We start from the raw sequence: 13,322 nt of genomic DNA on the forward strand, positions 1-13,322 counted from the left end.
TCTAGGATTTTCGAAACTTTTCTATCCACTCTAGGGTCTAGAATCTCCTAGATTATTAAGACCTCATACACCTGAAGTTCCCTACTTCTCTTACCAATGGCAGAGATCAATATAAGACAGGTAAGATATGATCTAAATAGTCAGTGGTAGATACTGATTTGTAAGCCTAATATGTCCTCTCTTGAATGATAATGCCCAAAAACTAGAAATTTGTTTTGGGTCTTTTAATAGACAACATAACTCAAGTCAGTAGAGGCAAAGTATTTTTATTATGAGCACAAGAGAAGCCTGGACGTGGGCCCTCACTTAACTGGTTCACCAGGTTACTCAGAATCCTGTCTACAAAACAATGGGTAAAGCCCACTGCACACGGAGCCTGGAGGCCACTGACTCCCTCAGTGCATCTCCGCTCCCAGCCCTGTAACTGTGCCCTTGCTAAACGTCAGCTGAGCTTGTTTCTGTGCCTTTTATGCTTGTTCTTGTGTTCACATAATTTAACTATTGTATCAACTGATAAAATAGAGTGTAAAAGGATAGAGAGAGTTATGCCTTGGAAAGCCTCATTAAAAAGTTATCATTGGTAGACACAAGTTAATTCTAAAAGGTAGGATTCTGTATTCTAGTCCCTTTGCATGTACCTGCATTCTAGTCTAACTTAAAGGAAATGAAAACAAACCAAAGACCATGCAATTTGATGTAGTTTATGGAAGTAGGTTGTCACACTATTCTATTATGAAATGCAGATATTTACACGTTTTGTGTTAAAACTTAATACTTGAAGAATTTCTTTTTATGATTCTCAGCTTCAATCACCTTTTAAAACTGACCACTATTAATGTCAGTTCCAAGTATACCAGCTGAGAGTTCTACTGTATCACCCATAAGCCTTACTGAAAAGCAGATATAGCCTTAGAAGAATGGACTGATGGTCATAAGACAGACAAGGCCTTGTTTTAAAGCAATTTGACAGTGCAAAGAAATAAACTTGAACATCATATTACTCAGACTATCCTACTAATCAATACAGGCGACTGGGAAATAGAAAGTCCAGCAGGTTCCTAAATCTCTGGTATTTTAGAACATACAGAGTCTGCAAATGTTATTACCTGTAGCCTGGACTCCCCACTGAAAATACACCATCTGGCAAATTATCCATCGACCACCTTTTCAAAAAAGTTCTAAGTTAGGTATTTAGTTTATGTTATACACATATCTGGAGTTAACCTCTAGGCTCTTCCCTACCAGAACATATGGGGTCCTTACTATTCTACTGTAAATCCAAATGCTCCAAGCTGAGAAGCTACAGATACTGGGGAGATAATGCCCTCTTATTTCATGACCAAATCAGACCCTGAATGACTTTTACAAGAATCCGGATTAGTAAGTTAGCAGAGCATGTAATTTCTATAATTGCTTTCCAGGGAAAAATAAGAAATATCTTGGGAAATTTCAGTTTCCTATAATAGGGAAAAAATGTGTAACTCATCACAACATTCTTCCATTATGTCTCACAATTCATTCCAAATGAAATAAGCATTTTGTTTGTTTGAAAACATGAATAGTATGGAAAATATTCTCTTGGCAGGTCTGATTCTTAGCCATCTTTCAGAGATCAGCCCAGCCCCACCTGTTCATGGTCTTTTCTGACCAGCCTATCCTCAGTAGATTCTCTTTCTTGTTTTTTCACTACAAATAATCTTGTTCTACCAGCTGATAATTCAGAACTACAGACCCTGAGGATAAAGGAAATCTTCAGTCATCTTGCCCTATCACTCATCTCAGGTTTGCATCATTTCTTCGACATTACTACTAACTAGCAGTGAATATATCCAAATGCCCCAAGCAGATAAATAATACATGTTGGGAACACTTCTAGTAACACAGAATTTTCTTTTTCTTTCTTTTTTTTTTTTTAAGATTTTATTTATTTATTCATGAGAGACACAGAGAGAGAGGCAGAGACACAGGCAGAAGGAGAAGCAGGCTCCATGCAGGGAGCTTGACGTGGGACTCGATCCCAGGTCTCCAGGATCAGGCCCTGGGCCAAAGGTGGCACTAAGCCACTGAGCCACTGGGGCTGCCGTAGAATTTTCTTTGTCAAAGACAGCCCATGCTTTTTTGGGGGATCATATATTATCCAACAAATATCTACTGAGCCTACTATGTGTATGTGCTGGCATGACTATCAGGATTTGGGGACTGAATTGTGAACAAAACAGGGAAGGTCTTGGCTTTCATTGGCCTTATACTGTAGTGGATGTAGAAAACAGTAACTATAAACACATGGTGATGAATACCGCACAGGCAAATAGAGAGTGAAAGGGAATGTTATTTAAAACAACAGTCTCTATAAACTCCTTACTGGAGATTATGCTTGCAATTATTTTTGCTGTTAAGAATAATCACCATTGTTATTTACTAAATGCACCTTGTATACTTCAAATAATGACCTCACTAAATCCTTCCCATAGCTCTATCATTTTATCCCCACTTTACAGGTTCAGAAATCAACTGAATGCGGTTAAGTAACTTGCCCGAAGGCACAGCTCTGGAATGAAGTGGTGGGGCGATCCAAAGGCTGTAATTTCTTTTTTTTTTTTTTTAAAGATTTATTTATTTATTTGTTCATGAGAGAGAGAGAGAGAGAGAGGGAGAAAGAGAGAGAGAAAGGCAGAGACACAGGCAGAGGGAGAAGCAGGCTCCATGCCAGGAGCCCAACACGGAACTCGATCCCAGGACTCCAGGATCGTGCCCTGGGCCAAAGGCAGGTGCTAAAGCGCTGAGCCACCCAGGGATTCCCAAAAGGCTGTAATTTTGAATGAAGACTGACTCTTCTCATCACTCTACCCCCCTAACTAGTAACGTATCCCTCACACAGAGCTCAGGTCTTTCTCCTTCTCTGATGGCTTATCTTACTCAGCTCTCTAACTCCATAGGAAAGCTCCTTCAGAAGAAGAACAATATCTTACATTTGCTTGGATCCCTGCACGCTAGACACCCATTAGAGAACATATGTAGTAAGACTGTAGTTGTTGACAAGCGGATTGATTTCTGTTAAAGATGTGTTCCACACATGGTTAGTTTAAACTTCCATGGTTACTAACCACTCAGGCACAAAGAAAGAGAAAGAATTTGCTGAGGCAGGTCAATTCAATTTCTTGGCAACCTGAGCAGAAAAATACTATGTAGTCCAGAGGGAGAAATGGTACTAATTACATTATTTTGCCAATAGTACCCAGAAATCCAAGTACTGACTGGTAAGAAAAGCAAGGTGTCATAACTGGCCCAACAAAGAAAAGGCTTGATCAGTGGTTGCTGTCACCTCTGACAACAAAACCAACAGGCCCTGACAAATACCCAATGTGTGCTCACCTGCAACACACGGCTCATCCACTGGAAACTGTCTTCCTCTGAGGCGTCGGGTCTTTGTTCCGCAACCACCACAATGCGCTCATCATAAAATACAGACACAGAAAACACAGCAATTCTAAGAGAGACAGATCGAACACATCAGGACTCCCTTCATAACCAGTTCTGTTTGCTTTGCTCAGTTGGAATAACAGAGAGGAGACATCCCCACCACGCTACCCAGAAATGAGTACTTTAGAAAAGAAAATGCCACAGTCATTACCATTAAAATGAGGACTCAAAACATGTATGAATAAGCACCACTGGCATGAACAGTGGGACACAGTGATAAATAGGACAAAGTCCCTGTCTTCATGGAGCTTGCATGTCAGAGACAGAACAAATAAATATAAAATCATGTCATGTTGTAGTATACACTAGGAAGGAAAGCAAGGCAGGGCGAGGGGCACAGTGGTGTGCAGGGTGGCCGCACCACCGAAGGCAGGGTGGTTGGGGAGTGCCTCCCTGAGGAGCGGACACTGGAGCAGAGACCTGAGTGAAGTGAGGACGCGAGCCATGCGAAGATCTGGAGGAAGAGGTTTCCGGGCAGAAGGAACGGAAAGCGAAAAGGTTCTGAGGTAGGAACGAGCTTGGCAGGTTTGAGGAACAGCAAGAAGGCCAGTGTGCCTGGAGCAGAGTGGTGAAGCAGAGAGTGGTGGGGAGAGGTCAGAGCCAGGCCAGGGCAGGCAGGGGGACCTGGCAGGCCAAGGGGAGGGGGATGTTCTGAGTGAGGTCTCCGCTCGAAGGTCCCCTTACTAGTGAGGCATTCCCAGACCACCCTATACAAACCGGTAAGCACACTCCCACCCCCCCAGGGGTGTTCTTTCTATGGGGCACTTAGCATCATCCCCCATGTTCTCTATTTCCCTGTCTCTGCACTTACTGTCTGTTTCCCCCAATGAGAATGTGAGCTTCACAAGGGCAGAGACCCGGCCTGTTTGGTTCACTGCTACATGCCCCATGCAACCCTCTGAGCACCCAGAACAGTGGCACACAGTTGACATCCAATAAATATTTGTTGAACTGGTGCATGAAAGAATGGGAAGTCGCTGGAGAGCTGAATATGTCAGCATGCAGGACCATCTCCTTCCCTTCCTTCCTTCCACATGTATTTATTGAACACCTACCATGTGCCAGGCGCTGTGCTGAGTGCTGGGGATATAACAGTGACCAAAGACAGAAGGTCTAGTGCCTCACTGAGTTTACATCTGAGAGGAAGCCACATCATTACAAAAACTACACATTTTAGGAACTGGTTCTCATGTTGGTTTCATTAATCTTTCCTAACATCTTAAAAAACTAAAGGGATACCAAGAGTGCTTTAAAGATATATACCCATGATTATAAACTATTGGACAGATATCAACTACTCAAATATGTACCAAATATCTTTTCTTGTGCTAATAAACAAAGAAAAAAAAAGGATTGGTAATTGACTTCATCCTCGGAATTTGAAGTTAGCACTTGTGTACTATGTCAATTTCTGTGTTAAAATGTTGTAATAATTTAGAGATGAGCAAGAGGAACAATCCTCAGATATAAAATTCCTACAACGTAGCATCTATTTTAATTAGTCTGAATGGCACTACTTCTATATTGATGGAATGTAGTTAAGTTCACTGTTCTAAGTAGAATTCTCCGGAGTCCTCAGAATTCCACAAATAGTAATAGTTAAAAATTAAAATACAGGATGGGGTTATATCTTATTCGTCCCAACTTCAATCAAAGAATCTGCCATATTAAGGTAAATATTCAAAGGCCAGTTCCTGCTGTGCTTAACCAAGAATAACCCAATCACTCAGACTACAGAATACAAATCACCCTGTAAAGATACATTTAGATTCCACTGGAAGTGCTAACATTTGAATTTTGTACTACTCACCTTCCTCTATAAACAGTCTTTATTGATTCAACAGCCAATCCAGTAGCAACAATGTCATCAGCGTTATGTCTTCGACCACTAACCATCAGTAACCCATCCATTTTTCCAACCACGAACACCAAACTGCCCTAAAAGGTAACAACAATTAACCTTGATTTCCATTATTTAAACAGTAAAACAGACATTTTACTTCTTGTCTTGAAAGAGAGCTCATCAAAAATGAGAAGAAAACTATTTTATGGATTCTAAAAAGTGTTTCTTTTCTTTTTTTTTTTTTTAAAGATTTTATTTTATTTACTCATGAGAGACACAGAGCAAGCGAGCGAGAGGCAGAGGGAGAAACAGGCTCCACGCAGGGAGCCCGATGCAGGACTTGATCCCGGGTCTCCAGGATCAAGCCCTGGGCCACAGGCAGCGCCAAACCGCTGCGCCACTGGGGCTGCCCTAAGAAAGTGTTTCTAATAATTTTTTTTTTTAATTTTTATTTATTTATGATAGGCACACAGTGAGAGAGAGAGAGACAGAGACACAGGCAGAGGGAGAAGCAGGCTCCATGCACCGGGAGCCCGACGTGGGATTCGATCCCGGGTCTCCAGGATCGTGCCTTGGGCCAAAGGCAGGCGCTAAACCACTGCGCCACCCAGGGATCCCAAGAAAGTGTTTCATACCTCAGAAATCAGAGGGGGAATCAGAGCATATTACAATTAATTACAGTATATAAGAAAGGAATTTGTTTATATTTATTCTCAGGGATGAATTTTATAAGGAAACAGCTAGGATTTCACATAAGCATATTTTTCCAGCTGTGATTATGCACCTATTTACAAGATGGATGCACAGAAAAAAATTAACTCATTTAATACTAGAATTAAGAAGAGATTAAACAGCTGAATACGAGAGCGCCTGTTTTAGGTTTATAAGAGTAATGCTGTTTCCATCTGGCAAGATTAGAAATAGGCTCATAAAGAAAGGTCTAAGAAACACTGCAGGAGCCTCCTCTTCTTTACAAGAAGACAACAGCTGCAGGAAAATTTGCTGTCAATGCCCTAACAGCATCACTGTACAAATACTTCTCAACAATTCTTCTAGACCCATTTACAATAAATTGACCTTTCTGTGTATTACACAAGCCCTAAATTTCCTGGACAATTTACAGATATTCAATTATCTAGTAGTCTTCTCCACATGAATGTCACTCATTGAATTATCAAGTATAATGTAATGTCATACACCAACTGCGTTATGTGAGTAAGATGAAGCTTCTAGCCTCAGGAAGCTACTGGTTAATATCAGAAGGCAGAAAAGAACCAGCCATTTCCAACGCGGTTTGAAAAGTGCTATTGGTGGAAGTAAACAGAAAGACACTGATTTGTCCATTTCTCTACTTCTTTCACAGCAGAATTTTTAGCTGGGCATGGCTGACCAAAATAAAGACTGTATTTCAGTGCCCTCTGACCAATGAGACATAAGGGGAAGTGTTGCTCAGCAGCTTCAGGAAATCTTCCATAAGAGATGGTAGGACTGCACTCTTTCCTCTACCCTGTTTCCCGGATAGGATGCTGCAGCTCCATCTTGGACCTCAGCCATGAAAGGTAAGCTAAAAGGAGCTGGGTTGAGGGGAACTTTTTGGGGCTGAGAGGAGTCAAGACAGTAGTTATCGACTTCTCTTTCTAGGACAGCGATCCTCTTAGAGGTATGCCCTCACACTCCCTGCCTCCATAAATAGTGGGGAAGAAATAAAATTAGATCTTTCCTTATGTAACTTGAGTTAGTAAGAGAAGAAAGAACAAGGAGGTAGAGTTGGATGGAGATATCTGGGCTTAACTATGATCATAAATGTCTGTTATTGACAAAATATAACCCAAACTTCCCACAGTGTCATGTAAAACCCTTCATTATCTGCCTCTCTACCTTCCTTGTTGGCTCATGAAGCTAGCTGTGAGCTTTTTTTTTTTTTTTTTTTTTTGTATCATAATGGTCTCTGTAAACCCAGGGCCTATAAATACCATTTGATGGAAAACAAACTGTTTTCATAGTGTAGTGCTGCTAATTTGTATGAAAATGCTTTGTACATTATTTATTATGGTTTCCCTTTGCTAGGGTAACTTTTTTCAGCACTCTTCTAGCTTACTGAAACATATAAATCAAATCAAAGAAATGTAGCAAGAATAAATGAAGAGTTTTTGAAAGTAAAAACGTCTCAGTTTGAAGGAGTCAAATGAACTTGGGTAATGAAAGCAATAAATATTACCTCAGTTTATGACATTCTTACAAAAACAGCTCTAAATATAAAAGAGGCCCTGTAACATTCTTGAACTAATCTGCATTTGTTCTGTTCAGTGACAGAAACTTTGCAAAGTACAAATATCTGGATTGGATACACCCAAACCAACATGAATATTATCACTTACCGGCCCTACAAACCCCAGCAATCCTGACCGGATGAAGGGCACATCCCCAACAGGAGAGCCTGCAGAATTCACTGGAATCACCTAAAAGACAGAGCAGTGAAAATCTTAGCTTTTTCTTAAAATAGGTATTTGACCTTTAGAAAAGCCTTAAAAAAAAAAAAATCACAACAGTAATATATACTTGCTGAAAACTTAAAATTATTTAAAGAGTGACCACAGCATCCCCACCTCTTTAAGGGATAAACATTTACACTTTGCTGTTAATCTCTTGGACTCTTTTTAGACATATATATGGAACTTTTTTTTTTTTTAAGATTTCTATTTATTTATTCATGAGAGACACACACACAGAGAGAGAGAGAGAGAGAGAGAGAGAGAGAGAGAGAGAGAGGCAGAGACACAGGCAGAGGGAGAAGCAGGCTCCATGCAGGGAGCCCGACATGGGACTTGATCCTGGGTCTCCAGGATCACACCCTGGGCTGAAGGCGGCACTAAACCGCTGAGCCACCGGGGCTGCCCTAGACATATATATGAACATATTAAGAATTTATGTTTGAAAAAGGAATCATATATACCGTTTTTTCAGTAACATTTTTCCCATACTCAGTATTTTTCACATAACCTATGCACTTTGGTCACCTTTATAAATGCAGGTTGTTCCTCTAGCTCTCTTCGTTCAATAGCTCATCATCATCAATAGTGATACATCATCACACGGGGGACAAGATAGCGTTGCCTTTGAAGTCAGACGTAAGTTCCATTTTTGGCTCTGGTACTTACTGGTAAGTTCCTGGACTTCTCAAAGCCTCAGTTTCTTTGACCATAAAATAGAGCTACCAATGCTTCTCACAGGTTTAGGGTAAAGATTAAGGGAATGTAAACAGACTTGCAGTGTTTGGCCCAGAGTCAGTCCTCAGGACACTATGAGAATTTGGTGCTATTACAGTGCAAGCAGTCTTTCTGACTAGGGAGGCCATCTAATTTTACTATTATAAATGTGCCTTGCTGAAGACTGCTGTACAGATTTCTGTGTATTTATACAAAAGGTATGAGCCTTTTCAAGTTTTTCTCACCAGTAGCTTATTTTTAAAGATACGCTTTATTTTCTCATCATTACTAGGTCTTCTGTCCTATTGAAATGTTAACCAGGATTTAAATCTAAATATCCAGTAAGAAAAATATTAGAGACTTTAACCTGCAAAACTAAGAGAATAGTGTTCTCTTTTTTTGGCTAGGATTTTTATTCTACTTCACCATCATTGCAGATTTCAGAATTTCTTCATCATTTATGGACCTAAGCAGTCTGATATTAAAATCTGAGAATTTTGGCTAGGCAGTTACACTTGTAGGAAAGGCAAAGTCATAAAGTATTATCAGTATCTTCAAACACTACTTGAGGATCTTGTTTATGATAAGGAAAATGCAATGACAAGAAATTCAGACATTGGAAACATATGTACTGCAAGCATTTAAAAAGAAGAGAAGTAGGGTAGATTTAAATTAAATTAGTAAAACGTATAGACACTCAGCACAGGCAATGAGCCACCTGTGAGAGCAAATCAGGAGTCTGGCAGTAAACCTACGCTTTCAGAATTTATCAATTTCTACTCCCATCAAGGTGAACTGGTCACAACTTTTGAAGGCAGGCCAAGAATGTAGTAGTAATGATGATGATAATAACGGACATTTAGTAATTTCTATTTTGCCATTTTTGGTTGTAAACACAGATAATGGTCAGTCAGCTCAGGAGTTCTTAACCTTTTCTAGCCACCACACCATTCATATAGAGAACATTCTCCCATCGGTTACATCTGTTGCTACATCATTTTGTAATGATACGCACCAATAATGGTATTGTAAACAGACGTACCCTGTCATAGTGAGACTGAGAATCAACTGCAGAAAAAGGAGGCTCAAAGAATGAAAAACTAGCAGTGGTCATATAATAAGCATTGTCTAATACAACGGCCCAGAAAATGGAGGTTTTTGTTCCCTAAAAGCTACCTAGAGGCAGGTCAATCCCAATTATGAAATACAGACAATTCATTATACTTGTTCTGATTTCCAGGCTCACCAGGCAAACTTTCATTACAATTTGTCTTCACATGCAGAACTGTCTGCAGAAAAACAATGTGCTAGTTCCACTAGAATATGAGCTATTAGAGGAGCTGTTTGTTTTCCTGAGGTACCACAAGCATCTAGGATACTGGCAGACGCACAGAAGGTGCTCAGAAAGTACTTGTTGACTGAAAGACTGAATAATGGGAGCAATGTGCCCCAGTGACAGGACAGTTCTTCATTAGTAATCTAGTGATCTGGGTGACATCAGTCTCTATAGGCTCCGATTAACTTGAGTCTGCTCTGGAGAGATGGATGCGTTGTCAATGTACTCTTAAAATTTAATATTTGGGGGCAGCCCTGGTGGTGCAGCGGTTTAGCGCCACCTTCAGCCCAGGGTGTGATCCTGGAGACCGGGGATGGAGTCCCACGAGGGGCTCCCAGCATGGAGCCTGCTTCTCCCTCTGCCTGTGTCTCTGCCCCGCCCCCATCTCTGTCGCTCATGAATAAATAAATAAATAAAATCTTTAAAAAAAAAAAAGTAACATTTGGGCTTACAGAGCTCAAAGTATAGCATAATCACCAGAGTGAACTTTTGTGAGGCCTCTCACTCTTTTTTTTTATTTGTTTGTTTGTTTGTTTGTTTACTTACTTACTTACTTACTTACTTACTTACTTATTTATTTATTTATTTATTTATTTATTTATTTATGATAGTCAGAGAGAGAGAGAGAGAGAGAGAGAGAGGCAGAGACACAGGCAGAGGCAGAGGGAGAAGCAGGCTCCATGCACCGGGAGCCTGATGTGGGATTCGATCCCGGGTCTCCAGGACCGCGCCCTGAGTCAAAGGCAGGCGCCAAACCACTGCGCCACCCAGGGATCCCTCTTTTTTTTTTTTTAAATTTATTCATTCATTCATTTATCTATCTATCTATCTATCTATCTATCTATCTATTTATTTATTTATGACAGAGAGAGAGAGAGAGAGAGAGAGAAAGAGAGAGAGAGGCAGAGACACAGGAGGAGGGAGAAGCAGGCTCCATGCCGGGAGCCTGATGTGGGACTCCATCCGGGGACTCCAGGATCGCGCCCTGGGCCAAAGGCAGGCACTAAACCGCTAAGCCACCCAGGGATCCCCTCTTACTCTTCATTTACTTAACAGATAAACAGTACTTCCTGCATGCCGGGACTTTTCTAAGCACTTTATAAATATCATCTCATTTAGTCCACAACAATCCTGTAAGGTAGGTACTATGATTTCTCACATTTTAAAGGTAAGGAAACTAAGGCACAGAGAGGTTAAGGAACTCCCCCAAGGTCAGCTAGCAAGTGGCGGAGTTAGGATTTAAATTCAAGCAGCCTAGCTCCAGAGTACACTCTCTCAGGGCTATTTACCATTGGCCAGCGTATCTGACCTAGTGACACCCAGTAAGTTCCCCCCTAAACTTTAATATCATGTACCTCAAATGTATTTTTCGTCACACCAGCAAGTCCAAAGTACATCATGCCTCCTGTTCTAGAGCTGACACAGATTTCTCCAATTTCATCTGTTTTGCAGAGTTGGGGAGGTCCATCAGGTCTCACAATGCACATCATCCCTATTGTGCAAAAAATATAGTTAAGGAACAGAGTTTCTGGAAAACCTCTGTAAAATAACAGCTTCATCCTCGTGAACCCAGGAAGTTTTTCATTTACTGAGTGGCATTAAGTAAAATACCAAACAGGAATGTCAAAAATAGACCTGATACTACATCGGTATATCTGAAATTTCCATCTTTTAGCCCTGATGATAAACAAATAGTTTTTAAAATTCAGCAATAAAACAGATGCAGACCAAAGCTTTCAAAGACAGTGACATATTTTTAAAAAAGATTTCATGTATTTATTTAAAGAGAGAAACTGTGCATGTGAGCAGGAGGAGAGGGAGAGAGAAAATCTCAAGCAGACTCCACGCTGAGTATGGAGTCATACATGGGGCCCAATCTCATGACCCTGAGATCATGACTTGAGCTAAAATCAAGAATGGGACGTTTAACCAACTGAGCCACTCAGGTGCTCCCAAAGACAGTAATATATTAAAAACGACTACAAAGTCCAAAGAAACAGATTAAATTAATTTACCCCAGGGAAGATCAAACTCAAACACTCAGGGAGGCAGTGTGCTCTTTCTGCCAGCCCCAATGTCTTAGCAATTACAGTGAAAACCAGACAACTTTAGTGCAACTCAGTACTTAAGCTTTTCATATGAAAAACTGTAATCAAGTCATTCACAATTAATACAATATTGCTGGAAAGTAAATATCATTAGAATCACCAAACTATTACAGAGGCTTTGAGAAATTAAGTGACTAAGTACTAAATTTTGTATTACTGGGTGGGGATCTCATATTTTATCAGGCTCTACTACCTCTAATGAAAATTTTTATGAAAAAACAAAAGATGCTCTAGAGAACTCACCACCAGGCATTACATGGCCCACATCCTGCACTGTCAGTGCTGAATTTTTATCTTCAGTATTGACCCGTATTACCCCATAGCTCAATCCATTCATTGAGAGAATAGCTCTTCCTGGCAAAGGGGCCCCTGGAACTCCAGGCCTGAAAACAAAATAAGCTCATCAAATTTGGCAAATTAAATGGTATTTAGATAAAGTACAAATATATAGGAAAGTCAATTTCCTCTGGCTACCATATATACACACCATATCCTCATTTTCTCTACCAAGAACATGCCAAATTAATCAGCTTCACATGCACAAAGCATGGTCCATAGTCATTCAGGTGGAAAAAGTATATTTTAATCCAATATTAAGAATATATTGGCTTGGGTGTACTTTCCATTTGTAAGCTGGAATCAAGAACAGCCTATTTGTAGCCTAAGATGCTAGCGAAAGAGTCTGAAGAACAAAACGGCATAGAAGAACTTATTCACAATACGAGATGAGAATAATTAAATTTTCAGTCTACCACTTACCCTTAGGGCAAGAGTGGGAAAAATAAACGAGATACTTCAAACTGCTTTACAAAGTCATCTTCACTTTTAGGCTAATGAAGGAGAAAATTAGGTAGCACCCCTCGTCATTGCCCGGTAAATACTGCACATGCGATCAAAGTTGTAACATACATCAAGAGCACAGACATTCTGCACAATACCTGCGGATTGCAACAGTCATGGCTTCGGCAGAAGTAGCACATGGACATATGGCCTCCGGTTTCAGTCCATGGCTTTGGAACAGACTCAAGAAGGCATCGCAGGATGACACAGACCCTAAGGGGTTAGAACAGATCAACTTGAAGGCTGAAATCATGATTTTTATTACTGCAGAAAACTGGTAAAGATTAGAGAGCTGACACATTTGCTTCTTCTGAGAACTCTCACCATACATCATTAATCCCCTAGGGATATTTTATTGTGCCTGTGAGATGGTGGGTGCATTTCAAGGACAAATAAATGCTCATCCAGCCCATGAAAGGTCACTGACACTATTCAAAGTCACCATGTGGAATAGGACTACTCCTACCAAACTGCCCCATCAACAACAGATGCACTGCAGCCAAGAGGTA

The 13,322-nt window shown here is 40.5% G+C and overlaps 1 protein-coding gene across 7 annotated transcripts in view; it reads right to left on the reverse strand.

Moving 5' to 3' along the window:
* Positions 1 to 13,322, reverse strand: part of DIP2B (disco interacting protein 2 homolog B) — a 221,850-nt gene that overhangs the window by 34,618 nt on the left and 173,910 nt on the right. For all 7 annotated transcript variants that reach the window (XM_072765309.1, XM_072765314.1, XM_072765313.1 and 4 more), the window contains 6 exons: positions 12,912 to 13,026; positions 12,217 to 12,356; positions 11,221 to 11,357; positions 7,702 to 7,782; positions 5,291 to 5,418; positions 3,373 to 3,487 (listed from right to left, as the gene is read on the reverse strand). In XM_072765309.1, coding sequence (XP_072621410.1) covers positions 3,373 to 3,487; positions 5,291 to 5,418; positions 7,702 to 7,782; positions 11,221 to 11,357; positions 12,217 to 12,356; positions 12,912 to 13,026 — 716 coding nt within the window. The remainder of the gene's footprint in view (positions 1 to 3,372; positions 3,488 to 5,290; positions 5,419 to 7,701; positions 7,783 to 11,220; positions 11,358 to 12,216; positions 12,357 to 12,911; positions 13,027 to 13,322) is intronic.

Source organism: Vulpes vulpes, chromosome 8, assembly GCF_048418805.1.
Source record: "Vulpes vulpes isolate BD-2025 chromosome 8, VulVul3, whole genome shotgun sequence".
Taxonomy (NCBI): Eukaryota; Metazoa; Chordata; class Mammalia; order Carnivora; family Canidae; genus Vulpes; species Vulpes vulpes.